Below are 20,293 nucleotides of genomic sequence, written 5' to 3'. Positions count from 1 at the left end.
AACTCCATTTCGCACTACGCAGCCTAGAATGGCTAGACGGTCGGTGCTAAACACGCATTTATCCTTATTGTATGTCAGGTTAAGGATTTTCGCAGTCTGGAGAAATTTGCGGAGGTTGGTGTCGTGGTCCTGCTGGTCATGGCCGCAGATGGTGACGTTATCCAGATACGGGAACGTTGCGCGTAAGCCGTACCGGTCAACCATTCGGTCCATCTCTCGCTGGAAGACCGAGACCCCATGAGTGACACGAAAGGGAACTCTTAAAAATTGATAGAGCCGCCCATCTGCTTCGAAGGCAGTGTACTTGCGGTCACTATTACGGAGGGGTAGCTGGTGGTAGGTGGACTTGAGATCCACCGTGGAGAAGACCTTGTATTGTGCGATCCTGTTTACCAAGTCCGCTATACGGGGGAGAGGGTACGCGTCCAGCTGCGTAAACCTGTTGATGGTTTGGCTGTAGTCAATGACCATCCTATGTTTCTCCCCGGTCTTTACCACCACTACTTGAACTCTCCAGGGACTGTTGCTCGCTTCGATGACCCCTTCCCTCAGCAGCCTTTGGACCTCTGACCTGATGAAGGTCCAGTCCTGGGCACTGTACCGTCTGCTCCTGGTGGCGACGGGTTTGCAATCCGGGGTGAGGTTCGCAAACAGGGAAGGCGGGTCGACCTTAAGGGTCGCGAGGCCGCAGACAGTAAGGGGAGGTATAGGGCCGCTGAATTTAAAGGTCAGGCTTTGCAAATTGCATTGGAAGTCCAGCCCCAGGAGGGTAGCCGCACAGAGGTGCGGCAGGACATACAGGCGGAAATTGTCGAATTTCCTGCCTTGGACAGTGAGGTTCGCTAGGCAGAACCCATTTATCTCCACCGAGTGTGACCCGGAGGCCAGGGAGATCCTTTGGTTTACAGGGTGGGTTACAAGTGAACAGCGCCTTACCATGTCGGGGTGAACAAAGCTTTCCGTGCTCCCAGAGTCAATCAGGCAAGACGTCTCGTGGCCGTTGATGAAGACCGTCGTTGTTGCTGTTGCGAGTGTCCGGGGTCGACTTTGGTCCAGTGTCACCGAGGCCAGATGAAGCAGTTGCGAGTTCTGATCGGGCAGCGTGTAGTCGGCCGTGCTGGGGGCCTGGGGCCCCATCCAAGATGGCGTCACCCATGGGTCACACATGGTGTCCGGGGATGAACAAGATGGTGGCGGGGATGGACAAAATGGCGCGTCCACCCGTCCAGCGTGGTGTCCGGGAGGCAAGATGGCCGTGCCCATGGGTCGCACGTGGCCCTGGGATAGGGGGTGGCAGTGAGCGCTGGCCGGTCGGGGCCTGAAGTGGGGGTTGCCGCGGCGGTCCGGAGTCGCTGGAGACCCTGCCTGGCAGACCCCCACAAAGTGTCCCTTCTTGTCGCACCCTTTGCAGGCGGCGGTGCGGTCCGGGCAGCGCGGGTGGGGATGATTCGTCTGCCCGCAGAAGAAACAGCGGGGCCTGGCGGCGTTAGCGGGCCGTCTCGTAGCGCAGGCCTGCGGGGTCAGGGAGAAGGTCTGTGGGCTGCCGCTGCGGGGTGCCACGCAGCCCAGGGGGCCGCTGCACGGTCGGGCGCATAGGAATGTGCGTTTTTGTAGGCAACGTCCATGGACCCTGCCAGGGCCCGTGCCTCTCTAAGTCCCAGGGTGTCGTTTTACAGGAGTCTTCGGTGGATATCTGAGGAGCTCATACCTGCTACGAAGGCATCCCTGATTAAAAGTTTTGTGTGCTCGCTCCCCGAAACTTGCGGGCAGCCACAGTTTCGGCCCAGCACCAGTAGCGCCCAGTAGAAATCTTCCCCGGGGCTTTGCCGTCTAGTTGCAAGCAGGTGACGTGCGTAGACCTGATTTACAGGGCGGATATAATGTCCTTTTAGCAGTTCGATCGCGGCATCATAGTCCTCCGCCTCCTCGATAAGGGGATAGACCCCAGGGCTGACCCTTAAGCGCAGTAGGTGCATTTTCTATCCTTCTGAGGGGCTGCTTCTAGCCGTCTCGAGGTAGCCCTTATAGCACGCCAGCCAGTGTTTAAATATTGCAGCCGAGTTCTCCTCGTGGGGGCTGAGTTGAAGGCACTCCAGTTTGATTCAGAGATCCATCCTTCCAGCTTAATTCTAGTAGATTAAATTGATGCGCGATCAATTACACTCAAGACGAAGTGATTTCATAACTGAAGGCTTTAATCTACTGGAACCTGTTCCCCAGCAGCTTCGGTACAGAAAGTGAAGGCCGCTGGGACGGCACCGTTTCTTATACTCCGCCTGTCAGGGTGGAGCTACGTAACAACAGTGAATGGTAAACTCCTGGGTTTAACCAACGGTCATCAGCCTCTTAGGTACCGCAATACCTGGTACTACCACAAACATCTGTAAACCTGTTACTGTGGTTCGTTCATTACCCTTTAACCTGTGGACCCAGCCCTAACACTATCTTGGAGAGGCACTCAGCACATGGAGTGGCTTGCTGTGAGCTCTGTGCCCTGAGCTATCTCCTGCTGGAATGAGCAGGAACTGTGGTGTTCCCCGTTTTATAGTGCGTGTGCCCTTGCTTGTGATTAGCTGTGATGTTGTGTGTGTGTTGATTGGTCCATTGATCTGTCCATCAGTGTGTATGTGTGTTTGCACTATGATATTTATTTGAATATCATGACATCCCTCCCTTTTTACAAAAATATGTGCCCGTGTGTTAATAAATATAGATGTGTACTGAGCGCAGCTGATTGTGTGTGCGCAATATCTACAACATGTACATGAGGCTAAACTATAAACATATGAAGGTGTCAGGTGCAACATAGCAACGAGGTTGTACCATAAACAAAACAAGTGTAAACATCAAGCATCAAAACGAACCCCTGTAACGACAAAAAGAGAAACATATTAACATTGTGGCATAAAACTTTAGTGAGTCCAATGTTCAAACAGGCTCATAAGTCCAGCCTAGTAGGTGTGCGACGAATTCGGGTTGACCGCCTCAAGGGTGGGTCAGGATCCACCGGCTGAGGAATGGGCCTGGCCACAGGCGACAGAGGAATGGGAATGGTGGCAGGAAGCTCCATGAAGTCGACATCAGGAACAACAGGAGGGCGTGGCACCGGTGTATGATCACGTAGTGAGCGCGGAAGCAGGCGAAGAGCCTGGCGATTGCGCCGGTGAATGGAGCCATCAGGCATGCGAACAAGGAACGAGCGGGGAGCCACGCGTCGGAGAACTTCGACAGTTGACGGCCAGCCACCCTCTGGTAGGTGGATGCGGATGTTGTCTCCAGGCGCCAAGGCAGGAAGATCAGTTGCCCGAGTGTCATGTGTCACCTTCTGCTGAGCATGCTGCTGTCGCATCCTTTGCAGTACTGGAGCATAGTCGGGTGTAGGAACAAGAATGGATGGCACAGTGGTCCTGAGGGCACGACCCATCAACAGCTGGGCTGGTGAGAGGCCAGTGGCTAGTGGGGCCGAGCGATAGGCTAGCAGGGCTAAACAGAAGTCAGATCCGGCATCAGCAGCCTTGCAGAGGAGCCGCTTGACGATATGAACGCCCTTTTCTGCCTTGCCATTGGACTGGCGATGCAGAGGGCTGGACGTGACGTGTGTGAAGCCATACGAAGCAGCAAAAGACGACCATTCTTGGCTTGCAAAACATTGTCCGACATGACAGTAAGCGGGACTTCCGGGTGCGGCGATGACCAGCTGAGTCGCACGTTTCGGCAGCTCCCTGTGAAACGGACCTTTGGGCTCTTGATAGGAGCCCCAACGGCAATTTTGACGGCTAAAAACACTGTGCGGTAAACCAGAAGGGAATCCCCCCTGGATACGGATGGAAAAAGGAGGAGAGAGTGGCCAGATTGCAGTGGATCCTTTAGAACAGCGGCAAGGAAGGCAAGCAAAAACCAAGATGGCGTTGGAAGGTGGTAGTTTAACATGGGGCCCTGAACAACAAGAGTTCTTGAAATGCTGTGTGGAAGAGATCAAAAAGGAAATGAAGAAAGAGCTGTTGGCCCCGATACTACAGGCGATCGAAGGGCTAAAGGAGGAACAAAAGACCCAGGAGCGGGAGCTTCGGGTCGTGAAGGCAAAGGCAGCCGAGAATGAGGACGATATACAGGGCCTGGTGGTGAAGACGGAGACGCAGGAGGCACATCAGAAACGATGTGTGGAAAGGTTGGAGGCACTGGAAAACAACGCAAGGAGGAACAACCTGAGGATTCTTGGTCTTCCTGAAGGTGTGGAGGGAGCGGACGTCGGGGCATATGTGAGCACGATGCTGCACTCGTTAATGGGAGCGGAGGCCCCGGCGGGTCCGTTGGAGGTGGAGGGAGCATACCGAGTGATGGCGCGAGGACCGAGAGCAGGAGAAATTCCCAGAGCCATAGTGGTGAGATTCCTCCATTTTAAGGATAGAGAAATGGTCCTTAGATGGGCGAAGAAAACTCGGAGCAGTAAATGGGAGAACGCGGTGATCCGCGTTTATCAAGACTGGAGTGCGGAGGTGGCGAGAAGGAGGGCGAGCTTTAATCGGGCCAAGGCGGTGCTTCATAAAAAGAAGATAAAATTTGGAATGCTGCAACCGGCAAGACTGTGGGTCACATATCGAGGGAGGCACCACTACTTTGAGACGGCGGATGAAGCGTGGACTTTTATTGTGGAAGAAAAACTGGAATGAGCGGGTTATTAAAAAGAACGTTCGAACAAAGTGGTGGGGCGAATGTGGGGGGCAAAGAGGGGTTTTATGTACTAATCCTGCGATGTGGTAACTTTTCTCTCTCCCACAGGTGGTGATGGGGGGAGGAGGGGAGGTGGAGGAGATGGGGCGTTGGCCATTGGGGGCGGGGCCAAGGGAGAAGCGCGGGCTTGGTTCCCGCGCTATGATAATCATGGCGGGAATAGAGAAGCAGGAAGGAGGGGGCGTCGCACGGTGCGAGCCGAGGTCACGGGGGGAAGCCGAGGTCAGCCAGAGTTTGCTGACTTCTGGGAGCAACATGGGGGGAGTAATTACACTAGCGGGGGATCTAGCGGGGGGGGTGGGAGGGGGGAATTACTGGGTTGCTGCTGCTGGGGAGAGGGGGGAGCTGGTATGGGAGAGGATGGGCGGGGGGGGCACCGCCTGGGGGAGATACAGCTGCGTGGGAACCGGGTGAGGAGCTGGAAAAAGGTGATGGCTAATCGACAAGGGGGGGGGGGGTAGGAAGCCCCCCAACTCGGCTGATCACGTGGAACGTGAGAGGGCTGAACGGGCCGATAAAGAGGGCACGGGTACTCGCACACCTTAAGAAACTTAAGGCAGATGTGGTTATGTTACAGGAAACGCACCTGAAACGGATAGACCAGGTTAGGCTACGCAAAGGATGGGTGGGGCAGGTGTTCCATTCGGGGTTAGATGCGAAAAACAGGGGGGTGGCTATATTAGTGGGGAAGCGGGTAATGTTCGAGGCAAAGACTATAGTGGCGGATAACGGGGGCAGATACGTGATGGTGAGTGGCAAACTACAGGGGGAGACGGTGGTTTTGGTAAACGTATATGCCCCGAACTGGGATGATGCCAATTTTATGAGGTGGATGCTAGGACGCATTCCGGACCTAGAGATGGGAAAGCTGATAATGGGGGAGATTTTAATACGGTGTTGGAACCAGGGCTGGATAGGTCGAAGTCCAGGACTGGAAGGAGGCCGGCAGCAGCCAAGGTACTTAAAGATTTTATGGAGCAGATGGGAGGTGTAGACCCGTGGAGATTTAGCAGACCTAGGAGTAAGGAGTTCTCGTTTTTCTCCTATGTCCATAAAGTCTACTCGCGAATAGACTTTTTTGTGCTGGGTAGGGCATTGATCCCGAAGGTGAGGGGAACGGAGTATACGGCTATAGCCATTTCGGATCACGCTCCACACTGGGTGGACTTGGAGATAGGGGAGGAAACAGGAGGGCGCCCACCCTGGAGAATGGACATGGGACTAATGGCAGATGAGGGGGTGTGTCTAAGGGTGAGGGGGTGCATTGAAAAGTACTTGGAACTCAATGATAATGGGGAGGTCCAGGTGGGAGTGGTCTGGGAGGCATTGAAGGCGGTGGTTAGAGGGGAGCTGATATCAATAAGGGCACATAAAGGGAAGCAGGAGAGTAAGGAACGGGAGCGGTTGCTGCAAGAACTTTTGAGGGTGGACAGACAATATGCGGAAGCACCGGAGGAGGGACTGTACAGGGAAAGGCAAAGGCTACATGTAGAATTTGACTTGCTGACTACAGGCACTGCAGAGGCACAATGGAGGAAGGCACAGGGTGTACAGTACGAATATGGGGAGAAGGCGAGCAGGTTGCTGGCACACCAATTGAGGAAAAGGGGAGCAGCGAGGGAAATAGGGGGAGTGAGGGATGAGGAAGGAGAGATGGAGCGGGGAGCGGAGAGAGTGAATGGAGTGTTCAAGACATTTTATAAAAAATTATATGAAGCTCAACCCCTGGATGGGAGGGAGAGAATGATGGGCTTCTTGGATCGGCTGGAATTTCCCAAGGTGGAAGAGCAGGAAAGGGTGGGACTGGGAGCACAGATCGAGGTAGAAGAAGTGGTGAAAGGAATTAGGAGCATGCAGGCGGGAAAGGCCCCGGGACCGGATGGATTCCCAGTCGAATTCTACAGAAAATATGTGGACTTGCTCGCCCCGGTACTGACGAGGACCTTTAATGAGGCAAAGGAAAGGGGACAACTGCCCCCGACTATGTCTGAAGCAACGATATCGCTTCTCTTAAAGAAGGAAAAGGACTCGCTACAATGCGGGTCCTATAGACCTATTTCCCTCCTAAATGTAGATGCCAAGGTCCTGGCCAAGGTAATGGCAATGAGAATAGAGGAATGTGTCCCGGGGGTGGTCCACGAGGACCAAACTGGGTTTGTGAAGGGGAGACAGCTGAACACGAATATACGGAGGTTGTTAGGGGTAATGATGATGGCCCCACCAGAGGGAGAAACGGAGATAGTAGTGGCGATGGATGCTGAGAAAGCATTTGATAGAGTGGAGTGGGATTATTTGTGGGAGGTGTTGAGGAGATTTGGTTTTGGAGAGGGGTATGTTAGATGGGTGCAGCTGTTGTATAGGGCCCCAGTGGCGAGCGTGGTCACGAATGGACGGGGATCTGCATATTTTCGGCTCCATAGAGGGACAAGGCAGGGATGCCCTCTGTCCCCATTATTGTTTGCACTGGCGATTGAGCCCCTGGCGATAGCGTTGAGGGGTTCCAAGAAGTGGAGGGGAGTACTTAGGGGAGGAGAAGAGCACCGGGTATCTTTGTATGCGGACGATTTGCTACTATACGTGGCGGACCCGGCGGAGGGGATGCCAGAAATAATGCGGATACTTGGGGAGTTTGGGGATTTTTCAGGGTATAAATTGAACATGGGGAAAAGTGAGTTGTTTGTGGTGCATCCAGGGGAGCAGAGTAGAGAAATAGAGGACCTACCGTTGAGGAAGGTAACAAGGGACTTTCGTTACCTGGGGATCCAGATAGCTAAGAATTGGGGCACATTGCATAGGTTAAATTTAACGCGGTTGGTGGAACAGATGGAGGAGGATTTCAAGAGATGGGATATGGTATCCCTGTCAATAGCAGGGAGGGTGCAGGCGGTTAAGATGGTGGTCCTCCCGAGATTCCTCTTTGTGTTTCAGTGCCTCCCGGTGGTGATTACGAAGGCTTTTTTTAAAAGGATTGAAAAGAGCATCATGGGTTTTGTGTGGGCTGGGAAGACCCCGAGAGTGAGGAAGGGATTCTTACAGCGTAGCAGGGATAGGGGGGGGCTGGCACTACCGAGCCTAAGTGAGTATTATTGGGCCGCTAATATTTCAATGGTGAGTAAGTGGATGGGAGAGGAGGAGGGTGGGCGTGGAAGAGATTAGAGAGGGCGTCCTGTAGGGGGACTAGCCTACAGGCTATGGTGACAGCCCCATTGCCGTTCTCACCGAGGAACTACACCACAAGCCCGGTGGTGGTGGCTACACTGAAGATTTGGGGACAGTGGAGACGGCATAGGGGAAAGACTGGAGCCTTGGGGGGGTCCCCGATAAGAAACAACCATAGGTTTGCCCCGGGGGGAATGGATGGGGGATATGGAATGTGGCAAAGAGCAGGAATAACGCAACTGAAAGATCTGTTTGTGGATGGGAAGTTCGCGAGTCTGGGAGCGCTGACCGAGAAATATGGGTTGCCCCAAGGGAATGCATTCAGGTATGTGCAACTGAGGGCTTTTGCGAGGCAACAGGTGAGGGAATTCCCGCAGCTCCCGACACAAGAGGTGCAGGACAGAGTGATCTCAAAGACATGGGTGGGGGATGGTAAGGTGTCAGATATATATAGGGAAATGAGGGACGAAGGGGAGACTATGGTAGATGAACTAAAAGGGAAATGGGAAGAAGAGCTGGGGGAGCAGATCGAGGAGGGGCTGTGGGCAGATGCCCTAAGCAGGGTAAACTCGTCGTCCTCGTGTGCCAGGCTAAGCCTGATTCAGTTTAAGGTATTACACAGGGCACATATGACTGGAGCATGGCTCAGTAAATTTTTTGGGGTGGAGGATAGGTGTGCGAGGTGCTCGAGAAGCCCAGCGAATCATACCCATATGTTTTGGTCATGACCGGCACTACAGAGGTTTTGGATGGGGGTGACAAAGGTGCTTTCAAAAGTAGTAGGAGTCCGGGTCGAACCAAGCTGGGGGTTGGCTATATTTGGGGTTGCACAAGAGCCGGGAGTGCAGGAGGCGAGAGAGGCCGATGTTTTGGCCTTTGCGTCCCTAGTAGCCCGGCGCAGGATATTGCTAATGTGGAAAGAAGCCAAGCCCCCGGGGGTGGAGACCTGGATAAATGACATGGCGGGGTTTATAAAGCTAGAGCGGATTAAGTTCGTCCTAAGGGGGTCGGCTCAAGGGTTCACCAGGCGGTGGCAACCGTTCGTCGAATACCTCGCAGAAAGATAGATGGAATGGAAAAAAGAAGGCAGCAGCAGCAGGCTAGGGGGGGGGGGGGGTGGAGGAGGAACCAGAAGGACTCTCAGGGTTGTTAATATATACTGTATGGTATGTATAGGTCGTTGCTACAGATAATTATATATTGGACTGTTAAATTATATTTTTGGAGAGTGTTACTTGTGACAAGGCAGTTGCCAATTAGGGCTAGTTTTCATTTTTGTTATTTATTATTTATTCATTTTTTGTTTATAAAATAGGTCATTGTTATTTGTGTTGTTATAATATTGTGTAAAGGATGCACAATGTACTGTGTTGGTTGACCAAAAATTTTCAATAAAATATTTAATAAAAAAAAAAAATGACAGTAAGCGGAATGCCATGGTGAGCGAAGGTGTCTTTGCAGGCCCTGATGACAGCAGACGATATCAAATCGTGCAGGCGTATGACCTCTGGATAATTCGAAAAGTAATCTATGATGATGACGTAGCCCCTGCCAAGTGCATGAAAAAGGTCCACACCCACCTTCGCCCAGGGGGACGTCGCCAACTCATGGGGCTGAAGCATCTCAGGGGGCTGCGCCGGCTGAAACCTTTGGCAGGTGGGGCAGTTGAGCACCATGTTGGCAATGTCGTCACTGATGCCCGGCCAGTAGACAGCTTCTTGGGCCCTCCGCCTGCACTTCTCAACCTCGAGGTGGCCTTCGTGCAGTTGTTCAAGGACCAGCCTGTGCATGCTGTGAGGAATCACAATCCGGTCCAACTTTAGGAGGACACCGTCAATGACGGCCATGTCGTCCCGGACATTGTAGAATTGTGGGCACTGTCCTTTGAGCCACCCTCCCGTCATGTGGCGCATCACACGTTGTAGAAGGGGGTCAGCCGCAGTCTCCCGGCGAATACGGGCCAGACTTGAATCATCAGCTGGCAGATTGGCCGATGTGAAGGCCACATGCGCTTCGACCTGACAGACGAACCCCTTCGAATCGGGCGGTGTGTTCACTGCTCTGGATAGGGCATCCGCGATGATGAGGTCCTTTCCCGGGGTGTAGACCAGTTGGAAGTCGTACCTCCGGAGCTTGAGCAGAATGCGCTGGAGGCGAGGGGTCATCTCATTCAGGTCCTTTTGAATGATGCTGACCAGGGGGCGATGGTCGGTTTCCACGGTGAACTGAGGGAGACCATACACGTAGTCGTGGAACTTATCTATGCCAGTTAACAAACCCAGGCACTCCTTCTCGATCTGCGCATAGCGCAGTTCTGTGGGGGTCATGGCCCGTGAGGCATAGGCGACAGGGGCCCATGATGCAGTGTCATCCCGTTGCAGGAGTACCACCCCAATGCCGGACTGGCTGGCATCAGTCGAGATCTTCGTATCTCGAGAGGTGTTGAAGAACGCCAATACCGGGGCTGTGGTGAGCTTAATTTTGAGTTCTTCCCATTCCTTCTGGTGTGCGGGCAGCCACTGGAACTCCGTGGTCTTCTTCACTAGGTGGCGAAGAGCCGTTGTGTGGGAGGCAAGGTTGGGAATGAACTTCCCCAGGAAGTTGACCATCCCGAGAAAGCTTAGCACTGCTTTCTTGTCTGCCGGCTGCGGCATGGCTGTAATGGCGCTCACTTTGTCTGCATCCGGACGCACTCCTGACCGGGTTATGTGGTCCCCCAGAAACTTCAGCTCAGTTTGGCCAAAAGAACACTTGGCTCGGTTGAGGCGCAGGCCGTGTTCTCGTATCCGAGCAAAGACACGCTGGAGACGACTGATGTGCTCCTATGGTGTGGTGGACCAGATGATGACGTCGTCAACATAGACGCGCACCCCTTCGATGCCCTCCATCATCTGTTCCATGATTCTGTGAAATACCTTGGATGCCGAGATGATGGCAAACGGCATTCTGTTGTAGTAGTACCTGCCGAAAGGAGTGTTGAAGGTGCACAGCTTCCTGCTGGACTGATCCAGTTGAATCTGCCAAAAAACCCTTTGAGGCATCAAGCTTTGTAAAAGTTTTAGCCCGGGCCATTTCGCTCGGGATCTCTTCCCGTTTGGGTATGGGGTCGTGTTCCATGATGTTGTTGTTTAGGTCTTTCGGGTCAATGCAGATTCGGAGTTCGCCAGAGGGCCTTTTAACGCACACCATGGAGCTGACCCATGGCGTGGGCTCTGTGACCCGGGATAGCACTCCTTGGTCCTGGAGATCCTGCAGCTGCTGCTTGAGGCGGTCTTTGAGTGATGCTGGGACTCTACAAGGTGCGTGAATGACCGGGGTGGCGTCCGGTTTGAGCCGTATTCTGTAAGTGTAGGGCAGTGTGCCCATGCCCTCGAATGCCACCTGGTTGTGGGCGAGGAGCGAGTGGAGCTGTGCCCTAAATTCTGCATCCGGGAAGTCTGACGTGCCTTCTGGAGACAGAGCGTGGACCCGCTGAACGAGGTGGAGAACCTTGCATGCCTGTGCGCCTAGCAGGGAGTCCTTTGATGATCCAACTATCTCAAAGGACAGTGTGGCTGTGTATGCATTGTGTGTCACCTGGAGCTGGCAGGATCCCATGGCCGGGATAACGTTTCCGTTGTAGTCGACCATCTTACAACGGGATGGCCGAATCGGTGGTCTGACCTTCAAGGCGTAGAAGGCTGACCATGCTATTAGGTTGGCGGAGGCACCAGTGTCTAAACGGAGTGTGATTGGTGATCGGTTGACCGTTAGGGTGGCACATCATTCATCACCCGGATTGACACTGTTCACTGGCATCGGCTGGTGGATCCTGCTTGGGGACATCCGGTTCCTGTCAATGACCGCAACACGGAAGGCTTCCCGGTCGTCTGTATTACCGGTCTGTATATCGTCAGGGTATGACACGGTGTATGGAGGCTGAATGGTTCGCACGTCCCTGCGAGGCTGGCGGAATTGGGGAGCATTGGCAGGTTGAGCTGCTCGACAGCAGGCAGCGTAGTGGCCCATCTTGCCACAGAGGAGGCATTGTCGGTTCTTTGCTGGACATTGACGCTTTAAATGTGCGGATCCACAGTTGCCACACATCGTGATGTCATGGCGTTCGTTGCGCCATCGCGCATGCACAGTTCGGTCCTGCGTAGAGCGCACCTGCGCGTCACGTCCCTCTGCGTCGACATCTCTTTTGGCGCGTACAAGCGCGGGAGGCCACGGAAAGCACGCAAAATGGCCACCCTCGTCCGGGCCGCGGGCCGGGAGGAATTCGATCGTCTGGACCCGCTTGGCCTCGTAGGACCCCTGCCTTGCCGATTCGGCCGCGTAGGACCCCTGCCGTGCCGATTCGGCCGCCTGGAATTGGGAGTACCGGCTAATCGCGTTTTCATGGTGGACGCAGGCTTTGATGGCGATGGCTAGGGTGAGGCTTTTAATGTTGAGGAACTGCTGGCGTAGGGTGCCCGAGGTGACCCCAAAAACTATCTGGTCCCGAATCATGGAATCGGAGGTGGCCTCGTGACCGCAGGACTGCGCGAGGATACGGAGGTGTGTTAGGAAAGATTGAAAAGGCTCATCCTTACCCTGCAGGCGCTGCTGGAAGAGGTACCTCTCGAAGCTCTCATTTACCTCAACGCTGAAGTGTTGCTCGAGTTTAAGAAGGACCGTCTTGTACTTCGTCTTGTCCTCACCTTCCGCGAACACCAGGGAGTTGTAGATGTGGATGGCATGTTGCCCCGCCGTGGAGAGGAGGAGGGCGATTTTCCTGGTGTCCGAAGAATTCTCCCTTTCTGTGGCTGCTAGGAAGAACTGGAAGCGCTGTTTAACAGCTTCCAGTTGATGCCGAGGTTTTCAGCGATTTGGAGCAGCTGCGGCAGGCTGATGGTGTCCATGGCGCAGGATGGCGGATTCCTGAAGATGTGTAGGTAGGTCTCACAGTTGCTGGGTTCCAATCCTGGTACTATGTCGTGTTGGGTGCTCTGCTACACAGACGAACCAACACGGTTGCAGATGGTACAACTGTTTTATTACTATTAATAACAACATCTGTAAACTTGTTACTGTGGTTCGTTCATTACCCTTTAACCTGTGGACCCAGCCCTAACACTATCTTGGAGAGGCACTCAGCACATGGTGAATGTCTGAGTATCTTGCTGTGAGCTCTGTGCCCTGAGCTGTCTCCTGCTGGAATGAGCAGGAACTGTGGTGTTCCCCGTTTTATAGTGCGTGTGTCCTTGCTTGTGATTGGCTGTGATGTTGTGTGTGCGCTGATTGGTCCGTTGATCTGTCCATCAGTGTGTATGTGTGTTTACACCATGATGTTTATCTGAATATCATGACATGGGAGCTCCAGGGCCTGTGTATGAATGTGTACATCTGCAGACTGGGACAACGCACCACCTGACCCAGTTTAGGGAGGCGCACGGCACAGTGGTTAGCACTGGGACTACGGCGCTGAGGACCCAGGTTCGAATCCCAGCCCTGGGTCACATTCCGTGTGGAGTTTGCACATTCTCCCCGTGGCTGCATGAGTTTCGCCCCCACAACCCAGGTTATGTGGAATGTGCAGGTTCGGTGGATTGGCCACTCTAAATTGTCCCTTAATTGGAAAATAATTATAATTGGGTATTCTAAATTTATTTTCAAAACAAAGTCTGCCCCAGTTTGCTTTCTATTACAAGGGCAAGCACTGAATCAAGGGAGGGATCGGAGGTTAACAGAAGTGATGCCATCACTGAAGATGGCATTATATTCTGTGCCCATTGCATGACTGCTCCTGTTACCTGGCTGTAATCCAACACCAAAAGATCTCCGGGACTGCAGATTCTAGGACCGCCCCACCCCAGTATTCCTGAGAACACAGTTCGGCTAACCTTTCCCTTCCAATTCTTTGTTCACAACCATTGTTCAGACACCTCTAACCAGTTCCATTCTTAATGTCAGCATTCTCAAATTGAAGTGATGATTCTCAAGAGCACAGGATTTGAAGGTGAATTTATATGTTTGAGATGTTTAATCAAGTTAAAAATTGGAGGCAATGTTTTTTCATGTTGACCCCGTTATGGATTTTGAGCCTTTTTGAGTCAAACGATGGCTTGAAGTAGATTCAATGCAGACTTCCATTGCAAGGTATGCTAACACTGATTGTAGGCTCAAATCATGGAAGTTACAGTGTAGAAGGAGACCATTCGGCCCATCGAGTCTGCACCGGCCCTTGGAAAGAACACCCTACCTAAGTCCATACCCCCACCCCATCCCCGTAACCTAGTAACCCCACCCAACCCAACCTTTTTGGACACTAAGGGCAATTTAGCACGGCCAATCCACCTACGCTGCACATTTTTGGACTGTGGGAGGATACCGGAGCACCCGGAGGAAACCGGAGCACCCAGAGGAAACCGGAGCACCCAGAGGAAACCAACGCAGACACGGGAAGAATGTGCAGACTCCGCACAGACAGTGACCAAAGGGAATCAAACCTGGGACCCTGGAGCTGTGAAGCAACTGTGCTAACCACTATGCTACCGTGCCCCCTCCCCCACCGTGTGTGTAACCTATGGCACTTGTACTCTCTTTATGTTTGAGATCTCTCTCAGTATGAGACTGAAGTATTATTACCAATTAGTATTGAATCCAATTCATAACTCATTTCGGGAGTGACCTGCGAAGGCCTAGAAAAAAATAGAGAAATAATTTATCCCTCTGGCTTGGCTCAATTCATGATTTGGTTCCAAAGGTGAAAGAAAAGCTGCTCAAAAGCACTCTGCTACTCAATTTACTTTTCTTAAAATCTGTCACAGCACAAATATCAAAGTTCTAGAAGTCTTCTATCTTTTTCGATCATCTTGCAGCCACCCAGATGATGTCAGGCATTTCACAAAGCCGCAGTGATTGCTAGGACCACAAAATAGAAATCCAACTATTTCCATTCCTAATGTCAGCATTCTGAAATTGAAGAGATGATTCTCAAGAGCACAACAAGATTTGAAGGTGAATTTAAATCATTTCTCACCATTTTCAAATTGTAATCATGGAAACCTCACAAATTAACCTTAACTAACAAGTATCTTTAGCACAGTGACAGGTGGGATTCTCCGCCGGCAGGATTCTCCGTTTTGCCGGCGCCCGGGGGTTTCCTGACAGCGTGGTGCTCTCCCACACTGGGAAACCCCATTGGCCGGCCGGCAGAACGGAGAATCCCGCCAGCGGGTCGAGGCTGAAAAGTGGGGTGGCGGGGCGGAGAATCCAGCCCCTCAATACCATTGGAAAGTAGGAAAGACTTTGGGTGTCAACATTTTAACTTCATAACTAGTGAATAACTCAAAACTAATTTGTTGAAGGGAGGCCAAAGTACATTTGTCAATCTGACAAACTGTACAGTCTCTTGCCGAATTACAAGAAAGATGCATCTGGGTTTTGTCCACTTCAAATGCTTCTTCAACTCAAAAAAAGAGTTTAGAATGAGTGGGCAACCATAATTAAGGTAACTAGACTCAATACAGGCTGTGTCATTGAAATTTCCCAGCACTAACCGGAGAGTCCAGTTTTAAAAAAAGTGACTCACCGTACAGTAACAGAAAAAGTGGATCTGATGCCCTATTTGTGTGCTTGCAACAGGAACATGCAACTGCTCCAGCTCTTGGAAACAAATTTAGTCAATAATTTTAACGTAACTTAAAAATAATATAAATGTTTCAGGTTTTGCTCTAAGTTGAAAAACTTAAATGTTTCTCTGCAAATGGACTGTCTGGTTGCTGCTGTTTGAATGGACATTTTGTCAGCCTAGTCTGAAACTTAAATGTAAAACTATTGCAGCAGATACAGCTCTTGAATTAAATTCCCTCCTTCCTTTTTAGCTGGAATTATAAATATTTTTCCTCGAAAGAAAATATCATTAGCTACCTTTTAAAAACAAATAAGGCAAGATCTACCCATGAGTTATTTGGGCTTGACTTGACAGTTTAATCATGCTTTCTTCTCTCTGAATATAGAGATGCCTACAGTTTCAGACGTATAAGCTATTTGAAAGCAAGGGGTATATCAAAGAAGGCAAAAAGTAGAAACACATTGTTTGGGAAAGAATGACTGCGATCATTTCCGATTCTTCTGCACCACATTTTGGATCACAAAAAAAACCCTTGTCATTTCAATTGCGCGGAGAACAGTAAAAGGCTTATGCAAAGCCTTCCACTTTGCTGTTCCCCAGTTCAGTACTGCTGTGGTTAGGAATGTAGTAAACATGACAAGATACAGGGCAGAGTCTCTTGAACTGCAGGGAAAATATACAAAAAGACATTTCAAAAGAGACATTTCAAAAGATAAATGTCTGAAATTTGGAAGTGATTCAATAAAATATTTTTTCAGGTTGCAGGCTGCTTAATTTTTGTTTGCATAGAACAGGCATCACGATCACAAGGGAATACTGAGGTCAGGTCCTTGCTGACATTTGATTATGTCAAAACTATGCAGAGCAGAGATTTCGCCATCACCAGGACAGTGAAATGATGGAAAGTTTAATTAAGTCTTTTCTCAAAATCAGGGGACCAGATAAAATTTTAAAGGGTTATTGTAAAAATCCAAGATACATTTCTGTCTGTTAGCAACCTATTTTGCAGATCAAGGGTATTACCTTTAGCACTGTCTGCAGAAGTTTCAATTCCCAATAACAGTTTGGGGTTTAAAATGGCCACAAGCTACTGGAGCAGCTTCGTAGCTGAAACAAATGCATCCCAATTATTTTCCACATTAACACCAAGTGCCAACACATAAAATCAATACTTGGGAGTGATATCACAGCTGTTTTAAATTTATGGTATAATGGAGAATGCTGCAAGTTAATTCACAATTATTTATTTGAATTTCACATGTGAGGGGATTACAATGCATCCATGCTGGTAGAAGAGCCTAGGAAGAATATAGTTTCATGCAAAGACTTTATTTGTTGTGGCTTGTGAATATTTGATCATAAACCGTTCGAAATATTAAACCTTAGATTATGGCTACGGGTAATTCTGGAAATTACATATTGCAGATGCAAAATAAAAATAACTACTTGATTGACAGGTAAAGGACATAATAAAATTTTCATGGAGCAATGGCATAATCATATAGTGCTGCATGATGAACTTCATTGCTTTTAATAAAATAAATTTTGAGTAAGGCAGTTAATTGCTTAAAATCACCACAATGATAACACTGCAGTCATCGTCTACTTGACTCTTACTGGCTATGTCCTTCTGTCAGACAAGCAAATGTATCAATAAGCTTTGAGACTGTTCAAGACAACAAAGTGTTTCAAGTACAACAGATATGTGAAATTGTGATTTTAGAAAAGGAGGTCACAAATTATACTAATTCTTCATCCCGTTAAAAAATACTGAAAATGAAATTTAGGGCCATGACCTTACCAGCATCCAAAGTACAGACTGTAACACAGTGTTCAAAGCTTTCCAACTACCCACTCCTCACTGATGTCAATTTTCCATTTTGTGTTTGGGTGGATTTGGGAGGGGAAATAACAGTTATTAGATGGAGTTGCTTAAAAGTCCAGTAATTAGCATCTTTTTGGTAGGCGAGGAGGGGGTGGGGGGCATAACAGGAAACAGGAAAATAAATAAGTAACTCACATTGTCAAGTAGGGTGGAGATGAGAACCTTTTAATTTGTGACCTTACCACAAAGATGAAATATATATTAAAAAAAACAGACACAAGCGTTAGCACAACAAAGGAAGTGGAAGAAAAGGTTTACCCATGTGCAGCCGCCGTTTCACCCGCTTGTCCACATCAGCTACTGACGTGGCATTGTACTCAGAGCTCTCAATTGCAGCCTCATCCTTCTCTAAAACACAAGTAAGGGGACAAACATGGAGCAGTCGATTAACCAGAAGCCCAAACTTTCTGCCACTTACGACAGCTGCTTGGCATTGACTAACAAAAAAAAATCAAGAAGTAAGCCGTGAAGCACTAAATCCTTGTTAGAGTGTTAATCCGGCTTGGAGTCTGATGAAAATCTAAAATAAAAAGGAGAAGATAGATTCTTAAAACTACTGAAAAAGAAAACTACAAGGCTCTCTTCCCGAAAATCGTACAGAAAACTAACACTATAACCAGATTTGAAATGGTAACATAGAAAATAGGAAATGCGTGAAAAAGAAGAAAAGATGACATTATCATCGGCAAATGTAAGGATATGAGAAAATGGAGATTAAACAGTTCATGATTTTTGAAGTCTAATGTTGGTCATCAAAAGAGTCTTGCAGGGAACAGGTACAGAACGGAAGGACCCGGTGATGGATGGTGGACACGGGAAGACAGTAATTTTCCACAACAGCACAAAGTGGAAAAAGTGTGTGTATGGGATGGGGAGGGGAACTAGTCTACATGCAAACAGGAAACATAAATCAGGGGCAGTGCTGGTTGCCTGCTTGTCTATGGAACACATCACAACTGGCTAAACAGTCAGGACTAGAAACAATGTTCCAAGGATCGGCCTCGGCAAGAATTGACGTGCAGTCAATAGGCGTCAATACATGAAAATGTTAGCAACACAGCCAGTAAGGTTAGTGTCTTATTCATGTGCAAGGGTCTTAGAGAGAGAGGAGAGAGAGAAATTGGTACGCAACATTAGAATACAAATTAGAATTGGATTAGATTTGTTAAAACATTAGCAAAAATGATATAGAATAATTCAAAGGCAGAAGAAAAAGAGGCAAAGAGGTTAAAACAGGTTACCTCCCAGTCATTCAGGGAAGAAACAGACAGCTTAAGTAGGGTTGTATGAATGATGATGCAAGAATCGTAAGAAATATAACAAAAGTTTCTAGTACTTACACATGCAAAAAATGCAATCAGATAAGAAGAAAGGCAAATAATAAATAGGCTAGGTTTTATTTAAAAAAACAGAAGACTGCAGTTTTAAGGGTGACTTTGCAAAGCATTTGCAATCTTTCAGTGATGTCACAATCCCACATCACTTCAGATGACAAGCAGCAATGAATTGGGTGAATTCGGAAAAGTGTTTCAGTGGCACCACTGCATGGGTAAACAAGATTCAAATTTTTTGTTTCTTATATATAGAAACCAGTTTCTCTGTGGGATCAGGCTGCAATAGAGGCTTTATTTTGTGTTTCTTTTCTTCAAAGTAGAGGTTTTTTTATTTAAAAGAGTCACTTATATATCAAAATCAACAATGCTTAGACAAGACAGGCAATCAGGAACCATCACCAGAAAGCAGAGGAAATAAAGGTTTTCCTAAAGAAGGAGCTAAATATAGAGGTTGGCACAGGGGTTAAAGTAACATGGTTCATATGACCAAGAAACAGTAATCTCCAAGGCTGTCAACATTAGCTGACTGAAGTGTTATCTTAGAACATACATAGGAATTTTCAAGCTTTTGTGAAGAAAATTTAGACTAGGACAGGTCAACACACAAAATATGTTGTATTTTACCAACATCTGATTAAAATACAACATTTTGTTTCTCCATGAAACAAAACAAAAACATTTAAAAAGTAACATCCTGAACATAGAAATATTGCAAGCGGACACAATAATATAATTAGGAAAAGCAAAACGCACCTAATAAATGACATGGCTCATATACTCCCATTATGGTGCACAGCAAAGCTCCAAATGATGTCCTTAGGCCAATTAGGTACAAGCAGCTAAACTAGTCAGGTGACATTTATCTTCTATTAAATATACACAATTAAATAAAACTTACCTTTGCTGAATTTCAAGGTACTGTGTTTAGTTTGGTGACCATAAAATTTCCCTTAAAAGAACATGCCTTAGTTGGGTTCCCAGTGTGGGTAAATACATTGCGCAGCAGGCAGTCTTTGAGCACTAATCATGGAGGTGATACACTCCATTGTTACTGAAAAATGGTCCTTAGGATTTGAACATGTGGCTTGTTATGAGATTATTAGAACATGCAATGCAATGGTTAATGTAACAAAAAATTCATCAGAAGATGCAAGGTTAAAAACTTTAGAATCCAGGATATCAAAATTATTAAGAATTTTATAATGAGCAAAGAGTATAATAGTGAAATCTGGTTATATCTGCCATACCTGTAAATCAGAGCCTTGACATTCTTAGAATGCAAACCAAAACATTTTTTGCATTGGTAGCTTATGGTTAACATGTTAGACATAATATGGCTCGTAAAATGATGTTAATAGAATTCAATATAAAGCTGGAACTGATCTTGCCTTCAAAGGGTTTGTAGACACAAATCCCCAATCCTCATTCATTAACATTCTCTCCCATTCATTAACATTCTCCCCCAATGCATCCCACAACACATCCACAATGCCGCCACCATCCCAACCCGGCAGACTGCCGTGCTCAATTCAGCAATTAAGAGAATTCAGTTTAACTGAGAGCCTTATGTGTAAAATGTCTTGTGAA

At 48.7% G+C, this 20,293-nt stretch overlaps 1 protein-coding gene across 3 annotated transcripts in view; it reads right to left on the bottom strand.

Annotated features, from left to right (window-relative positions):
- Positions 1-20,293, bottom strand: part of scube1 (signal peptide, CUB domain, EGF-like 1) — a 406,877-nt gene that overhangs the window by 183,024 nt on the left and 203,560 nt on the right. For 2 of the 3 annotated variants that reach the window (XM_072484510.1, XM_072484511.1), the window contains exon 7: positions 17,631-17,720. The exons of the other annotated variant lie outside the window; for it this stretch is intronic. In XM_072484510.1, the coding sequence (XP_072340611.1) occupies positions 17,631-17,720 (90 nt within the window). The remainder of the gene's footprint in view (positions 1-17,630; positions 17,721-20,293) is intronic. 3 annotated transcript variants of the gene reach the window in all.

Source organism: Scyliorhinus torazame, chromosome 19 (genome assembly GCF_047496885.1).
Source record: "Scyliorhinus torazame isolate Kashiwa2021f chromosome 19, sScyTor2.1, whole genome shotgun sequence".
Taxonomy (NCBI): domain Eukaryota; kingdom Metazoa; phylum Chordata; class Chondrichthyes; order Carcharhiniformes; family Scyliorhinidae; genus Scyliorhinus; species Scyliorhinus torazame.
Note: the sequence above shows the minus strand (reverse complement) of the source record. Positions and strands in the feature narration are given on the sequence as shown.